This window comes from Eleutherodactylus coqui, chromosome 5 (genome assembly GCF_035609145.1).
Source record: "Eleutherodactylus coqui strain aEleCoq1 chromosome 5, aEleCoq1.hap1, whole genome shotgun sequence".
Lineage (NCBI taxonomy): Eukaryota > Metazoa > Chordata > Amphibia > Anura > Eleutherodactylidae > Eleutherodactylus > Eleutherodactylus coqui.
Window position 1 is genome coordinate 251,372,455 of NC_089841.1, and position 18,180 is coordinate 251,390,634.

The window sequence follows — 18,180 nt, forward strand, 5'->3', positions numbered from 1 at the left end:
GACGTTTTGGACACACCCTATTGACAAGAATGAGGGTAAAACCCAGTTGTCAATATTTCGAATTTATACCTTTACATGAGAAATAATAAAGAAGCAGCACAATGCGGAGTTATAAGAAAAGATGTTCCTTAATTGTTATTTCATGGGGAATATACTGTAACTATGACCTAAACATCTTAGGAGAGCCCCGATTTAATACAAGTAAAAAAAACAACAACTGAAGAACACTTCTTTCCCACTGCTTAAAGCAAAAGAGGAAACAGGGGGGAAAAAAAATCGTTAAATTTTCATAGCGCTGAAGACAAACATTTACTTAAAGTAGGCATTTTGCAAATCTATTGCACAACTGCATTCCTGATGCTTTCACTCATCTTTATAATAAAATAAAAATAAAAAAGTAAAATAAAAATGAAGCTTGTTAAACATTTCACAATTTTATATGCCCGTAAATAAAGCTGGTCACTTAAACCTTTTCAATGGTAAAATAATATAGAAAGCTTAAAATAGAATAAATAATTTTATAAAGTTATTTTTAAACCCCACCGATCCTTGTTAAATTTATCATATATTCTGTGAGAATTTACTATTTTCCATATGAACTATATTAAAACAAAAACGTATGTATACCTGGCTATCTTTCGTCTCACTGTCGCAGGATACAGCAAAGACACACACAAACATTTTTTTTTCGTTGTTTTTTTTTTTTTTTTTGCAGACACAATGCAGTGAAAAAAGTTTTTAAACCCTGTTCACTGATCAACATAAAATTCCCCACCTTCAAAAAAAACGTTCCAGACACAATAGGCCGAGTGCGGCTTGTGAGGATAGCACAGATGTATCAAATAAAAAAATCTGACAAAAAAGTGCCTCTTTCCCCATTCGTTAAATGCAACATTTACTTTGAAGTTCCAGGAGCAACAGTATATAATGTACCTCACAGAGGCTTCCATTAATAGATCTCCTTCATGTATCCCATCTGCAGAATGTTGGCTGCTCAGTGCAACTAGCCCATTGCTCCCGAAGGCAGATGGGGTGGGGGGAAGGGGGTAGGGAGTAGAGAGGTTGTAGATAGAGATGAGCGAGCACGCTCGGATCTAGCAGTTACTCGAGCAAGCATCGCTCTTCTCGAGTAACTGCTTACTGGTCTGAGTGTGCTCGGGGGGGGGTGGCGGCGGTGGGAGTGGGGGGGGGGGGGGGAGAGTGAGAGAGATCTCTCTCTCTCCCGCCCTCTACCCCCCCTCCCCTCCCCCCGAGCATGCTCGATCCGGTAAGCAGTTACTCGAGAAGAGCGATGCTCGCTCAAGTAACTGCTGGATCCGAGCGTGCTCGGGGATGGGGGGGGGGGTAAGCGTCAGGGAGAGTGAGAGAGATCTCTCTCTCCCCTCCCGCCCCCCTCCCCGAGCACGCTCAGACCAGTAAGCAGTTACTCGAGAAGAGCAATGCTCACTCGGGTAACTGCTGGATCCGAGCGTGCTCGGGGATGGGGGGGGGAGGTTAACCGTCGGGGAGAGTGAGAGAGATCTCTCTCTCTCCCCCCTCCCCGAGCACGCTTAGACCAGTAAGCAGTTACTCGAGAAGAGCAATGCTCGATCGAGTAACTGCTGGATCCGAGCGTGCTCGAGGAGGATGGGGGGAGCGGCGGGGAGAGTGAGAGAGATCTCTCTCTCCCCCTCCCCCCCCCTCCCCGAGCACGCTCGGACCAGTAAGCAGTTACTCGAGAAGAGCGATGCTCGCTCGAGTAACTGCTGGATCCGAGCGTGCTCGCTCATCTCTAGTTGTAGACTTTGTAACATGGCATTCGTCAAAATAAAATTATTTTGTCATTTCACTGCTGAGGTTGTTAGGTTAACACATACGCATAGCTATACAGTGTTAAGTTAGATCACTTCTACTTGTGAACACTGTCTTGGAGTAGACGAAACTTATCTCAGATAAGCAGACAGTGCAGCCAGTTAGGAGCTGCTGGCCTATACAGTTATATATATATTGAATTTCAGCGACGGAGGGTTTATTGTAGCACCATCTCAAATTCAAGTGATAATAGATAGTTGCAAAAAAAGTCGATTGTTTCATGAATCTATGCATTCACTTTTAATTCGTTACATTCTTTCAAATCTACACGGTTCATTTTAAGCCTTCCGTTTCGAAGTCGAACCATGCAACTCCGGCAGGCACGTGTGTCATCAGTGTTCTTGTATTGTTCACCGACTTAATTCACTGCACCATGTCGAGAGAAGGAGAAACAATTAGCACCAAGATCTCAAATCAGAATGGACCATCATTCAAACTCTATTGTCGGAGACCCAACAGGCCTGGACTAACATGATTAGCAGTAAGAGGTCTACAACCATATGGTGCAAGAGGAGCGACTTTCCAATATTGCAGCACAAAGGCCAAAAGTGCACTGTGGCAACAAAGCACAAGTATAACCACTAGTCAAAATGCATAATCCAATCACTAAATCGTTGCAAGTGATATTTTTCACCAAACAAGAAATTCTGGAAACGGCCCGATCACGACTCCCCGATTCGTTTTGCAAATATACTGGCTCGAATGTCTGCACTGGGCTCTCAGCCGAAAACATTATTCTTAAATGTATCTACAAAGTAAACTTTGATAGTGGGTTTTAATTGTAAATGATTTATAAAATCTATTAACAATTAAAAAGCAACCTAAGGTAATTTGGTGTCGATCTCTCTGTATCTGTTATATATATAGATATATTTATATATATATTTATTAATATATATGACGTTTAATACATCTCAAAAACAAACCTGGATGTAATTTTGCAGCAAAGACATGAATATCTATGAAAAGTGTTCAATATTTGTAAACGCCATGCTGGTAGTGTCTTGAATTGTGAAAAATTATCTCTTTTTTTTTTTTTTGTACAAAAGCGTATAAATATTTTTTTTCCTGTCCAGAATTCTGGTCATTGTGTTGCGTTAAGAGAAACATTTTGAAGTGAAGAGGTTCTCCTGTGAGTGCGCTACAATCTTCTGGCTTGATTCCGCTGGTACAGATCACACGTCGTGAGTCATGTGATGCACTGTGGTGGAGCCCATGATAGTCTCTGCAAAAAACCTGTCCACACAGGACAATTAAGTTTTTTTTACAGCAAGTCCATTTTCGGTCTGTAATGTAGAAGAAGTGGTGCTTTCTGGAAGGACAAACATATAAGGGTTAGGTTGTCAGGGTCAGAAGAAGCATGGACTGTACAAGAGGACAAAAATGTCATATCTTTGGGATTTAGAAAATAATCGTTCGTCTTGAATAAAAGCGTACAAGTGTTAAAGAGAACTTCCACCTTCCTTGTCAACACTAGAAGCTTCACAAGGTTAGTACGGATGATGTAGAGGAAGAGATACCCATTCCATAGAGCAGTCTATCCACCTAGATAAAGTGGAAGTTGTTCTTAGCACCACTTTGGTGTTGGAGGAAGGATGGTGGGTTCCCTTTCATCACCCCAATACTGCTATATAATGTGGTACTATACTGATATATAGGGAAAATAAACCTCTACCAGCCGGGCTAGAAGTTAAAATTCAGCCAAAACACACCATGTACTCAATATAAAGCAATCCAAAAAGTTATACACAGTAGAATGCCTAAAGAAAAACAGCCCTGTGTGATGTGTGCCGGGGTTCGCACCATCCACGGTGTGGTTAAACTCCTTGTTATAGGTAGAACAATAAATAACGTTTGTTTTTCTTCTTTAACATTTTTTTTAGTTTGAAAAGAGTTGTAAAAGAGCAGATAACAAATATCTATACGTAAATCATGAGTTACACAGTCATAGGAGTAACAGATATGTCATAAATGAAGCCAGGAGTTATAAGACCTGATATTAAAGTTATCTGTGTGTTTCTATTAAGCCCTTTAAGTCACTTTTTGGTTTTTCGTTCTCAGTTTTCTTCTTCAACCCTTTGTAAAAGATCAAAGCTTCTTGTGCTGTATTTTTAATGGTATCATTTAATGTACAATACAATGTACTGAAGACATTTCTAAGTGGAGTGTAATGGGGAAGTTTGTGGGGTGGGGGTGTTTTTATGGTGTTCAGTATGACTATGGAAACAAAAAAAAATTATATAGTTATTATTATGTTTTACTACTTTTAAAAAATATAAAGCTTTAAAAAAATGTGCTTTTTGACACATTCTGACCCCCATAACTCTTAATTTTTCTATTGATGAAGCCTTCATGAGACTCCAGGGTGCCATAGCAGCCCATCAAGCTCCCTGTGATCGTGTCATAGGAGTGCTGATGTAATGCCAGAAGAGCCCCCTTTCCAGCTGGCTCCAAAGACATCACCATCAGCATTGCCTGCAACAGATATTTCAGATCTAGCTCCAACGGCAGCCACTAACAACGGCTGTCAGAAACAGCTGGTAGGTACTGGGTAGGAAGCGAGCTCAGTTTTTGAGCCTGCTTTATGGAACCCATGACAGATATATCCATCAAAGTTCGTTAATGGGTTGAAATATAGCATGCACCAGCAGTAATGAGAGTGAGATTAAGAGAACACCACATCACTCAGATGCTGGAAGCCATGGTACCTGAGCGCTGCTGTGGCCGTCAGGTGGTAGCCGTTCCTAAACAAAGACCAGGTAGACCGCGGGGAAAGAGGATGAGTGAATACCGCTGCTTTTATGGTTTTAACAGATTTGGATCCAGTTTTAAATGAAGCACAACTGGACAACTCCTTTAGGTTATTCCCTATCCTCAGTATAGGGGAAAACTAGCTGATTGTTAGGCATCCAACTGGTGGAACTAACAGCAAGTGGAAGGACTGGGATCATCCACTGGAGTGATATACACCATTGCTCCGTTAATTTCAATGGAACTGCTGGAGATCGCAGAGTTCAAGCGCTTGGCTATCTCTGGAGGTCCCACTGAAATTAATGGAGTGGTGATGCACACGTGAGACTATCGCTCTACTAATTCCATAGTGAATAGAGATGAGCGAGCATACTCTCTAAGGACAATTACTCGAGCAAGTATTGTCCTTAGCAAGTACCTGACCGCTCGGAAGAAAAGGTTCGGGTGCCGGCGCGGGTGAGAGGTGAGTTGCGGGAGTGAGCAGGGGAGAGCGGGGGGGAGAGAGAGATCTCCCCTCCGTTCCCCCTGCTCTCCCCCGTCGGCACCCTAGCCTTTTCTTCCGAGCGGGCACGTACACGCTAAGGACAATACTTGCTCGAGTAATTGTCCTTAGAGAGTATGCTCACTCATCTCTAATAGAGAACTATAACTTCCTTGGGATAATAAACATATTTTTGGACAGATTATGCCCTATAGATACTGATTGGGGTAGACTGTACAAGAACCTATTTGTTATCATAGTTGGCAATCCCCAATTCCGTGAGTGCAAAGGGCTCTATACCTGGCTGGTTGCGAAGAGTGTGAAAGCCGAGTCCAGAGTTCACCATTTAACCATGTGGGCTAAGAAAGAGGGGGGGGGGGGGGTTGATTGTCACGAAAGGCAGAATAAACTACTGTGCTGCCTTCACTGAAATAACTCTGCACCCGGCCACCAGCAGCAGCGTCACAACACTGCAGTAGGGGCAGCGCCAACTGTGTTGTGTGGAAAGTGCCAGGGCTTCTGCCCATGTGCCACGGCATGTTTGTCTTTAGAAGCAAAATAAAACTGATTGAACAATTCTGCTCAAAGACAGGACTGTGAGGCCCCCAAATGGTGAATTAATTTGATTAATCACTTAGCTCCAGTGGTTTTTGGTAATTACTAAAGACTATAATTAATTAAGACTAGAAAAGAGACATCTGGGAATGCAAAATCTGAAATATTGTTTTCTGATCAAACTACATTATTTTACTACTAAAAAAAAGAGCTTTTCACAGTATTACACCCTGTCCAGCCACCTGAGGCCACTGGAGAGGAGTACCAGACTCATCTCCGGTAACTTCTAACTCCTTTTCTCGATAATGCAGAAACTGCCGCTTGTCATAGAGGAATTTTTATAAAACTAAATCCCAGCTGCCCTAGGCCGGGTTCACATATGTGCTGCAACCAGTCACAGATCCGGCACAAGATACTGGAAGAAAAAACACTGCATGCAGTGCTCTTTCGGACAGCTGAGCGGAAAACGAACAGACCCCATTAGTCAATGGGCTCTGTTTGGTACTGTTCGGTTCTTGTCATAAGACCGACCTGTTCGGGATTCCCAGGGGATTCCCCTTTCCGCCCCCCCCAAAAAAGCAGGTAAATGGAAGCCCCGCCGCAGATGCGAAGGCAGCCCCACAGCATGTTTGTGGTTTAGTGCTCCGAAGCTGCCAACAGGGTCTCTAATGTTTTATGCTGACATCAAAGCATCTCACACAAAGTAAAAAACAAAAAGACATAACAATTTTTAAAACATTCAGTCCAGCCAACCCTTCTGTTATCACTAATTGGTACTTTCAGAAGATAAATTACCTTAAACCTCCATCTTGTGACAACAACAAACTTAAGTGTGTGATCCTTGCCGAGGATTTCTTCATTGCATAATATATCCAACTGAAAGACAGAATCAAACAGATTTCACATACAAAGATGCCCGCATCATCGGCAAACACTGGTTCTCATCTCTTTTCAGATAGAACAATATTGAGGAAACACATCAAATTTTTTACAGAAGTCCCCGACCTCTAAAAATGTGGTTCAGCCAGCAGGAAATCCCGTTACATTGGAGCAGAATGTGTTTTTTTTGTGCCCAACCAAAAAAATACCAGCATAAATGTTAACGAAGTAAAAGATATTTTATCAAACATTCTACATTAACGAAAACAGTAGTATTCTTTTAAAGCGAGCCTAAACGGTTCTGTCTTACCTCGTTAAAAGATGACAGATTAAGTTTTTTGGCTATGAACTTTTTTAGATGCAGAACCGTTGCTTGTGCTGAGCACCGTATCCATTTTCGCTTGAGCCCACGTAACTTGCTGCTATTGCATTCCAAGCATATACTGACCTTTAGAGAGGGGGAAGCACAGAAGACACACAACTTAATAATTTATACTGTCGTTCCAGATTTAATGAAGTGCCACTTAAGTAAGAGGAGAAGTAAACCAAAGCTGACAGAGTAGAACACCTACTGTTCTGCTTTCTAACAGATGAAAATAGGCCTTCAAGCAGCTGCGAGCGTCCTAATCACCGTTACTTAGTATATTGCTTTGAAAGCCATGACTCGGGGCCCTTTTACATGGAAGGATTAGACTTCAAAAAATTTTGGGTTCTCGCAAATTTGAACCATAATCGTTGAGTGTAAACACGGCCAACGATCGAGGGTCAAAAGAGAATTCGGTCACTTCTCGTTCGTCGTTCATTCTATGGAGGCATAAAAATTATTGTTCGACATTCATCGCGCAGGGTAAATAATGCTCTACTTTGATAGATCAGACTTTTACGGACGGAGCGATACCAAATATGTATTTTTGTTTTATTACTGAGATTCTTTTATTACAAATATGGCAAAAGGGTTGTTGCTTTTTTAACTTTAGTTACTTTTTATTTTTATAATTAAAAAAACTTTATGGCTCTTATTTTCACTTTTTTTTAGCCTCCCTAGGGGCAACAACTTGCATTGCTTTAATCGCTCCTGCAGGAGCATTACATCATTACATTTTGGGCATGGCTTGATAGGCATTCTGCCATGGCAGCCCTGGGGCCTTTCAGAAGGCCCCTGGCTACCATGACACCCGCAGGCGGGCGTACAGGACACCCGAACATCATTCAGGGCATTTAAAAGGTTAACAGCCCAGACAAGCCACGTAGCTCATCGGTGCTGTTGTCGCCGGGTGTCGGCTGTAAGAAACAGCCGGCACCTGGGATGTATGAAGAGAGATCACCCCGCGATCTCTCTTCATACATAGAGCGCTGATACAGGCCGTCAAAAGGTGTATCAGCGGTTGTTAAGGGGTTAAATAACAGAAGATTAAACATTCCATTTTTCCGATCTGTTACCATTTTTTTATTGTAATTTGTTTTTATTCTACTATTTCTACAGGACTACGGCGGCCGCCATCCTGCCCGAGATGCTTTTAACAGCATTTAAGGATGGTTTACAGCAGAAACCGTGGTCCATTCAGGGACCCATTGAGCTCTACAGGAGAGGGTCCTAGGCATACTGTGGTACCTGTGCAGAGGTCACTATACAGGGAGGGCGGGTAGGTGAGCTGTGATTATCACCTATTGTGATTGGAGGATCCTGTGTTAGGGAGCTTGTAGTCGCAAAGATTATCATTCAAAAAATTGTCCAAACAGCTGAAAGTGAATGATAATCGTTCATTCTAAATGTGAGCCAACTTCTCGCTCGTTATTCATTTTATTGAAGCAAAAAAACCATTATTGGCTCGTTCACTTCTTATGTTTAAACAGCGCTCGTTCACTCTTCAGATTCGCTAATGCGAAAGACTGAACGATTCTCGTTGAACGAGTCGACTATGAATCTGCCTGTCTAAACAGGCTATACGAGAGCGAACGAGACAGCGATGACATCACCCGCTCGTGCAAACCAGAATCTGCTTGTCTGAAAGGACCCTTATTTATATGCAAGTGTTATCTTCCAGTGTAATCCTGCCTGCTCTGATAACAAGACAACTGCTGAAAAGTTTTCTCCACAGAACAGGAAGTGTCAGACTATTATTAGTGCTTAGTGCAAAAAACTGCAGACCAAAAAAATATAGATCATGACATCGAAAATAAAAAACAAAACATTTTCCTAACATGCAAACTTGATATCTAAAATAGGTCGTTTCCTGGCGACACATTCCCCAACGCAGAAACACTATGTGACATTGTAGCCAGACAACTGGCCAAACCGTGCAAACGCTCCTTTGTGTCAAACTCAATGTCTTTAATAAAATCCATCTTTACATCCCTCAAAGCACCAACTATATATAGAGAGCCGCCGAATAAAAGCGCTCAGCATGAACAAATACATAGGTCACCCAAATGTCAACCTGCATTGTGTCTCCCTACAGCTCATTATACACATGCCCGTCTTCCAACCCTTTTAGCCATTATTAGATTAGTTATGTCAGTCTGCACTGAATACATGGGTCAGAAGATAAGAGGAGCTGAACTGATCCTCAGATCTGCTTAACAATCCAAAAAAAGCCATTGCCGCCATTTTTAGGGTTGGAGTAAACGCGCCTTTTTTTCTAGTGTTTATAGATGGATTCAGGCGCTCTCTAGAATTTGAGTGATCTGTATAAAAAAATAATAACTCTTCAGCATAGGAACGTACGGCATGTCCTCCCACTGTCATATCTTGTAGAACCGCTCACTCCTCTTCATAAAGATCTAAGATGTAAAGACTATGGAACCCATTTACCAAGATCACAGTTTCACACGCGGATTGTAAAGCACGATGCGATGTCAGATGCGCCAAATTTATTTAGAGGTGCCTCTCCAGCCAGCTGTGTGCCATAAGTCTACATTATAACTGGGGTAGAGTTATGCTGTACTATGGGTGACCCTCGTCTGTCCAATGTTACAACGGGCAGTAAAAAAAAGTGCAAAAAGTCACAAGAAAATAAGCCCATTTTTACGCCACAATTGTGGCTCATTATAAAAAGTTTCCCTTTCGGACGACTGTACATTCCTCCTCCTGTTCAGACTGCAAGGTAAAAAATATACTAACAAAAGCAAGGGTAAATGTCAACCACAGTTACCTTTATCCATAAAGGCCCTTTTACACGCAATGATTACTCTTCAAAAAATCGTTTAAAACGAGAGAAAATGCATCGTTTGGTGTAAACGCAGCCTACGATGAATGATAACTCGTTCGCTTATTGTTCATTTCACGCAGGCATCATTGTTGGCTCATTCGCTAACCGTTCATTCGTTCACTTGAATGTGAACTGAAGATTTAGTGAGTCAACGATGTAATTGCCTGCATAAACAGACTGCACAAACTCTGACATCATTCGCTCGTTCCAACGATAAATCGTTTGGCGTAAAGGGGCCCTTAGACAGGAAACAAGGATCAATGTGCTGTAACAAACAGACTTGGAAAATGAAATGCGACGTTGTATATACCTGTTCATCACTTCTGTGGTAGTCGTGATCTTCTTCTTGCTTCTCTTCTGTCGTATCTTTCGTTGTATTTTCTTCGGGTTTTACGTCGCCTAAAACATAGAAGCGTTACATACACTGGTAACTGGAATGCATAGGCTGGGTTCATACACTGCGCTGACTAGAACGGCGCCATCCCCTGGCGGCATTTTCCCAGACAAAATCTGTGCGCAGTTTATCTGTTTCCCATAATCTAAGAGCGTCAGATGCCATCGTTGCACTGGGTCCACATGGTGCCGATTTCCAGATCCCCCGCGGAAAGCCTGCCTCCAAACCCGTACCACTTGGTGCGGTTTTATTGTGATTTCCTGTATGAATGTTCATCTCTTCTCATTGAGAAAAGATGCATTCCACAACAGAGACGGCGATAAAATTCACATGCTGCAGTACTCAATTCTGCACCCAATTCAATTCCGCACGGGTTTTATGGGGGTTATTTCCGCGGCTTTTGGACAAAATTTTCAAAATCTTTGTTGCTGCTGTAAATGCTGTGGAATTTCACTGCGGAGGGTCCGTATGGAAATTGTGCCCCGTGTGGACCCCACTGTAGGCTGGTTTCACATTATGTTTTATGATACCAGCGCTGGATCCATCCTCCATGCAGAAAACTGCATAGAGATGGAGACCAGAGCGGCCCTATAGAGGTGCATATGTGGGACGGAGAACTCTTTCGTTAGAGGCGTGGCCTAATAGTTTGCCCATCAGTATCACTCACAGGCAACAATGTCTTGAAAAACATTTTTTGTTCATTATTTAATGGCAACCCATCTCTAGGTTCATGCTGCCCGAATCACGGGAAGCATGAACCAGGGACAGATATTCCAATTTGGCCCATGTATATCTTAATCAGAAATGCTGCTGCGTTTCAGAAAAAGCATACTTAGAAGTTTGCCTCGGAGTTGAGCTCCTGGAGCCATGCTGGCTGCCTCTTGGACAGAGCTGAGCTTCAAGTTAAACTTCTATGTAATATTTTTCTAAAACGCAGCATTGCTTCAGAATGAAACATACATGGGCCGAATGGGGATACCTGTCCCTAATTCATGCTGTCCGTGATTCAGAGAGCACAAAACTGGTGACAGGTTCACTTTAAAATAATTCCCCTGAAAATAAATATAGATTTGGAAATTATGTAATCCTAACAATTCAGAGAATAAAGTTAACTTGATAAAAATGTAAAAACGCAAAAAAACAAGGGCTGAATGCAGGGTTTCTTTTTGCATTCCTCCCAAAAGAAAAATTCTAAAATTTAATCAAAAAATTAAATGTATCTCAAAACAGAACCAATAAACGTGTCGCCATATCACACCAACAGCCTTTTAACTCAAGAGCTACATTCCAAGTCAAACTTTAAAGTGTGGTTATTCTGAAACACTGCAGCATTTCAGAACAACACTTACATGGGTGCAATGTACACTACCGTTCAAAAGTTTGGGGTCACATTGAAATGTCCTTATTTTTGAAGGAAAAGCACTGTACTTTTCAATGAAGATACCTTTAAACTAGTCCTAACTTTAAACAAATGCACTCTATACATTGCTAATGTGGTAAATGACTATTCTAGCTGCAAATGCCTGTTTTTTTGTGCAAAATCTACAAAGGTGAATAGAGGCCCATTTCCAGCAACTATCACTCCAGTGTTCTAATGGTACAATGTGTTTGCTCATTGGCTCAGAAGGCTAATTGATGATTAGAAAACCCTTGTGCAATCATGTTCACACATCTGAAAACAGTCTAGCTCGTTACAGAAGCTACAAAACTGACCTTCCTGTGAGCAGATTGAGTTTCTGGAGCATCACATTTGTGGGGTCAATTAAACGCTCAAAATGGCCAGAAAAAGAGAACTTTCATCTGAAACTCGACAGTCTATTCTTGTTCTTAGAAATGAAGGCTATTCCATGCGAGAAATTGCTAAGAAATTGAAGATTTCCTACAACGGTGTGTACTACTCCCTTCAGAGGACAGCACAAACAGGCTCTAACCAGAGTAGAAAAAGAAGTGGGAGGCCGCGTTGCACAACTAAGCAAGAAGATAAGCACATTAGAGTCTCTAGTTTGAGAAACAGACGCCTCACAGGTACCCAACTGGCATCTTCATTAAATAGTACCCGCAAAACACCAGTGTCAACATCTACAGTGAAGAGGCGGCTGCGGGATTTTGGGCTTCAGGGCAGAGTGGCAAAGAAAAAGCCATATCTGAGACTGGCCAATAAAAGAAAAAGATTAAGATGGGCAAAAGAACACAGGCATTGGACAGAGGAAGACTGGAAAAAAGTGTTGTGGACGGATGAATCCAAGTTTGAGGTGTTTGGATCACAAAGAAGAACGTTTGTGAGACGCAGAACAAATGAAAAGATGCTGGAAGAATGCCTGACGCCATCTGTTAAGCATGGTGGAGGTAATGTGATGGTCTGGGGTTGCTTTGGTGCTGGTAAGGTGGGAGATTTGTACAGGGTAAAAGGGATTCTGAATAAGGAAGGCTATCACTCCATTTTGCAACGCCATGCCATACCCAGTGGACAGCGCTTGATTGGAACCAATTTCATCCTGCAATGACCCTAAACACACCTCCAAATTGTGCAAGAACTATTTACAGCAGAAGCAGGCAGCTGGTATTCTATCGGTAATGGAGTGGCCAGCGCAGTCACCAGATCTGAACCCCATTGAGCTGTTGTGGGAGCAGCTTGACCGTATGGTACGCCAGAAGTGCCCATCCAACCAATCCAACTTGTGGGAGATGCTTCTAGAAGCGTGGGGTGCAATTTCACAAGCTTACCTCAACAAATTAACAGCTAGAATGTCAAAGGTGTGCAATGCTGTAATTGCTGCAAAAAGTGGATTATTTGACGAAAGCAAAGTTTGATGTAAAAACAATGTTATTTCAAATACAAATCATTATTTCTAACCTTGTCAATGTCTTGACTCTATTTTCTATTCATTTCACAACGCATGGTGGTGAATAAGTGTGACTTTTCATGGAAAACACAAAATTGTTTGGGTGACCCCAAACTTTTGAACGGTAGTGTACATACCTGTCCCAGGTTCATCCTGCGCATGCTTCGGACAGTATGAACCTGGCAACAGGTTCATATCCACTCCCATATCTGTTCCAGCAGGCACTCACTGGAGCAGATGTGGGAGTGGATGGTAGCATGAGAGAGCAGGATGATCAGACAGCTAGCTGGGTGACAGTTAGGAGGGGTGGAAGGAAGAGTGCAGGGGGGGGGGGGGGCTAGTATTAAACACCCCAACAAGTTTGCAAAGTCGGCAGATGAGGGAATGTCATTACAGGATTACTGGGTGGAGATGAGGACCTAGCGGTCATGCTGCACATTGGCAACAATGACAAAGTTAAGAGGTAGATGGAGGGTCCTTAAAAACTATTTCAGGGACCTAGGACGTAAGCTGAGGGTAAGGCCCTCCAAGGTAGTAACTGTACCACATGCCACACCAGAAAGGCAGAGAGAGATTAGGGAGGTAAACAAGTGGCTCAAGAGCTGGTGTACGAAGAAGGCAGTTGGGTTTCTGGAAAATCTGGTCAAACCTTGCTGTTGGCTACAGGTTCTACTTTAGGGATGGGTTGCATCTCAAAGGGGAGGGGCAGCTGTGCTTGGCAGAAGATGGCTAAAAGGTTAGAAGAGTGGGGGGAGGGGCAACCAGAGGGATAAAGAGGAAGATAGCATAGACAGTGATCTGAAACTAAATAATGAAAATGGGGGTAGAATGGTGGGAGGGATTAGTACAGTTAGAACTGGCAGAACAGTTAATAGAGCTACACTTAAAATAAAAGATAATCAAAAACTTCTAATCTGTATGGTGACTGATGTTAGTAGTCTGACCAATAAGATTGACGAACTGGAAGCAAGAATGTCTGAAGAAAACAATGACATAGTGGGAATAACAGAGACCTGGCTGGATGAAAACTGTGACTGGGTGATTAACTTACAAGGTTATAGTTTGTTAAGGAGGGATCATAAAAAACAGAAAGGGGGAGGAGTTTGTCTTTATGTAAAAACATGTTTAAAGCCAACACTACATGAAGATATATGTGAAGGAGATGAAGATGTGAAGTCTCTATGAGATACATGGAGGGAAAATTAATAATAAAACCCTCATAGGGTTTTCTATAGGTCACCAAATATAATAGAAGCCACTGAAAATCTATTACTGAGACAAATAGATGAAGCAGCAAATCACAGTGAAGTAATTATTAAAGAAGACTTTAACTACCCTAGAAGCTGAAACCTGCGGATCTCTTAAAGAAAACACGTTTCTGTCAATAACTAAAGTTAATTATTACCTTTTCCAACTTGTACAGGACCCAACTAGAGGGACGGCCATTTTAGATTTAATATTAACCAACTGACCTGGCAGAATAACAGGGGTGCAGGTCGGGGGGCACCTGGGAAATAGTGACCATAATATAATAAATTTCCGCTCATCTTTGAGTTCTACCAGGGAGCTATGAAAATACTAAACTTTAGGAAGGCAAAGTTCAATAAGCTTAGAAATGCGCTTAATCTTATTGACTGGGACAATGTCCTCAGAAATAAAAGTACACGCAATAAATGGGAAATTTTTTAAACCCTCTTAAATACCCATTGTGAGCGGTTCATACCTTACAGGAAAAAAGGGTTAAGAATAGGAGAAAAACAATACGGGTCAATAAACATGTAAGGGAGGGAAATAAACAACAAAAAGAAAACATTAGAAGATCTAAAACAAAAAGGCAATGAAGAAGCATTAAAACGCTATAAGGAAAAAATAAATTCTGTAAGAAGCAAAAAAGTAGCAAAGGTGGAGAGTGAGACTCATTGCCAAAGAGAGTAAAACTAGCCCTAAAATGTTCTAGGGTTTTATAAATAGAAAAATGTTTTAAAAAAAAAAACAGAAAGTGTTAGCCCTTTAAAAAGTAATGATGGAAAAATTGTAAAGGGTAATGAAGAGAAAGTTTTGGCGCCAGTGTATTCACTTAGGAAAATGAAATGTCAGGTGAAATGCAGAATGATAAAGTAAACTCTCCATTAACCACCTTAGTGTTCGGTTTATTATTACCATGTCATGCCTCACAGAGCAGGTTTTTTTAAATGAGTCAACAATGCAATAAAAACCCCGGAAGATTTTAGATGACAGCTCACTGCTCTGCATATTTCAGCACTAGAGCTGTCCACTGAAATCTTCCGGGTTTTTTTTTGCTGCATGGTCAGTATAGCAAGCCCCGGAGATTTTGCGGGCGTGCCACTAAAGGGATCAAATGTCACCAGTCTAACCCAGGAAGGACTGTAGACCCGCCTTAAAACAATTAAAATAGACTGGGTCATAATGGCATACACCCCCCGGTTTAAAGGCAATTTCGTAATGCCATAGAAAGACCGCTGGTTCTTATATTTAAGGACTCTATACAGAGTCTGTTTCACTGTGCATAGCAAATGTAGTGCCAATATTCAAAAAGTGAACCTGGAAACTTTAGGGTGGGTAAAATGTTAGTGGGTAAGTAACTGGTTAGTGATAGAAAGCAGAGGGGGGGTTATTAATGGTACATACTCTGATTGGGTCACAGTTACGAATGAGATACCACAGGGGGCAGTATTGGGCCCCATTCTTTTTAATTTATTTATTAACGATGTTGTGGAGGGATTGTACAGTAAAATATCAATATTTGCAGATGATGCAAAATTATGTAAAGCAATTAACACAAGAGAGGATAGTATGCGATTGCAAACCGATCTGCCATTTGCAACATACAAGGGTTTTTTTTACTGTAAGAGCAATGAAACTATGGAACTCTCTGCCGGAGGATGTGGTTATGGCAAACGCACTAAAAGAGTTTCAGAGGGGCCGGGACGCCTTTCGTAAGTGTAACAACATTACATTTTATAATCAGTGATTACCTAAGAAGGGTTTTTGATCCGGGGATTATTCCGGTTGCCAGACTTTGAGTTGGGAAATGATTTTTTTCCCCTACAATGAGGAAAATTGGCTCCTACCTCATTGGGGTTTTTTTTGCCTCTCTCTGGATCAACATTGGGGGGTAATAGGCTATACAAGATGGACATGTGTCTTTTGTCATCCTTAGGCCTCGTTCAGACAGGCACTTTTTTTGCACACAAATAACTGTGCAAAAAAAACGTGTCTATTGGAACCAATGGTTTCCTATTGCAGCGCTCACATGAACAATTTTTAAATGCGCAAAATCCTCGCCCCTGCAAAAGACAGGACATGTGTGGCTACAATGGTCGCATCGAAGGTGCGTGCTGCGAGAAAAGATAGGACCTGCGTTTTACGCAGAGGCTCCCATTGACTCCTATGGGAGCTTGATTAACATGCACCACGGATCGTGTGAACGAGCAAATTATGCGTGAATGCAGATCGCGTCTCTAGCTTCATTCACGTAAATTTTCCTCACGCGAGCTGCAGTCTTTTTGTGTGGCTATTTGTGCACCAAAACCCCACCGGTCTGCCAGAGGCCTGACACACTGTGCTACTATGTAACAGGCACACAAAGCATACAGTATTTCCATCTATAAATACTATAACACTCCGGATGATGATACTGCTAATTTGGAGATTCCTACCATTTCGGACCGTTTCTACGTGCTGTTTCGCGGCACACGTCTCCGCTTTGATGTCACCAGGCACTTCCATCCCGAGTTTATGATAGAACTCTCTCTGCTTGCGAATTTCAGCTGTGAGCAAAGACAAGTCCAGTGTGAAAAAAGTGTAAGGAGAGTGAAATTAACACAAAATTGTAATTAATGTAGATTAAAGCTCCAGCAAACAGATCACAAATAGGGATCTACAATGTTACAGCTATGATGAATCTGTAGAAGGTCTATGGAACAACAGAAGATCTCTTACATGATTATGCATGTCAGGGGCCAGGTGGAGCAGCCTGCACAACACTGCAGTCCCACCGGGCCGACAGCAATATAGCCGTACCGGATGGGAAACATATCATCATATGTATACAACAATGTTTAACATACATCACTAAAGACTGCAGTACTGTCTCTGCACATCTGAACGAACTTCTGTCCTGTATATTTCTCTCTTTTTATGATCCACACCCGATTTTGCTTTCAAAAACTGCATTAAAAAACTGAGAACTGGGAACATACCCTAAGGGCGCCCACCCACTGGCGATTTTTTTTTCTTTGCGTTTTGCGTTTTTTCTCAAGAGCAATTAGAATTGAATGTACTCCTGTCCACTGGCGTTTTTTTTTGCGTTGCGTTTTTTAACATAGGAACTGTCAGTTGCATATGTGTCCTTATTTTTCTCCTAATGCACCCATGAAAGTCAATGGAAATTAATGGAAAAGCCGAGAAAACGCCGCGAAAACGCGGCAAAAAACACCGCGAAAAACGCGCGGAAAACGCTGCGTTTTTCACGCACGAAAATCGCAAACGCCAGTGGGTGGGCGCCCTTAGGCTATATAAACACCTGCATCAGGGAGTCCTTCTAGGGCTCCTTTAGTGCAGCCTATAATTGTATTTGCTTTTGTAGCAGCCATCTGACACTAACTGCTAAAGTTTACTTTGCCATTAACCCAAATCTTTTATACACTGGTACCAATTAGACATGAGCGAGTATACTCGCTAAGGCACATTACTCGAGCGAGTAGTGCCTCAGTTGAGTATCTCCACGCTCGTCTCTAAAGACTCGGGGGCCAGCGGGGAGCGCGGGGAGGAACGGAGGGGAGATCTCTCTCTCCCTCTCTCTCCTCCCGCCCCCACTAACCGGCGCCGCCCCCCGAATCTTTAGAGACGAGCGGGAGGATACTTGGCTAAGGCACTACTCGCTCGAGTAATGTGCCTTAGCCGAGTATACTCGCTCATCTCTAGTACCAATCCATTAGTGAAATGCCCTTGTATATGGAATGATTATTATTCAAAAAAAATCATTCAAATGAGAATGATAATTGTTTGGTCTCAACGCAAGCCAAGAAGTGAATGACGAACATTGTTTAAGTTATGCAGGCATAAAAAGCACCGTTGACTTATCGTTCAGATTAAACATCGCTCACATTAGCTTAATCAGTGAATGTGAAAAACTGAATGAGGAGTCAACCTAGCTAAACAGGCTGAGCGAGAACGAATGAGCTAGCGGTGACT

The 18,180-nt window shown here is 42.1% G+C and overlaps 1 protein-coding gene across 1 annotated transcript in view; it reads right to left on the bottom strand.

The window, feature by feature from the left end:
- Window positions 1-1,750: 1,750 nt before the first annotated feature.
- The window catches only part of PCGF3 (polycomb group ring finger 3), a 97,484-nt gene continuing 81,054 nt past the window's right edge, over window positions 1,751-18,180 (bottom strand). The window contains exons 5-9 of the mRNA XM_066604478.1: window positions 16,644-16,754; window positions 10,037-10,125; window positions 6,828-6,965; window positions 6,434-6,514; window positions 1,751-3,163 (exon numbers count right to left, since the gene is read on the bottom strand). Coding sequence (XP_066460575.1) covers window positions 3,116-3,163; window positions 6,434-6,514; window positions 6,828-6,965; window positions 10,037-10,125; window positions 16,644-16,754 — 467 coding nt within the window. The 3' untranslated portion in view covers window positions 1,751-3,115. The remainder of the gene's footprint in view (window positions 3,164-6,433; window positions 6,515-6,827; window positions 6,966-10,036; window positions 10,126-16,643; window positions 16,755-18,180) is intronic.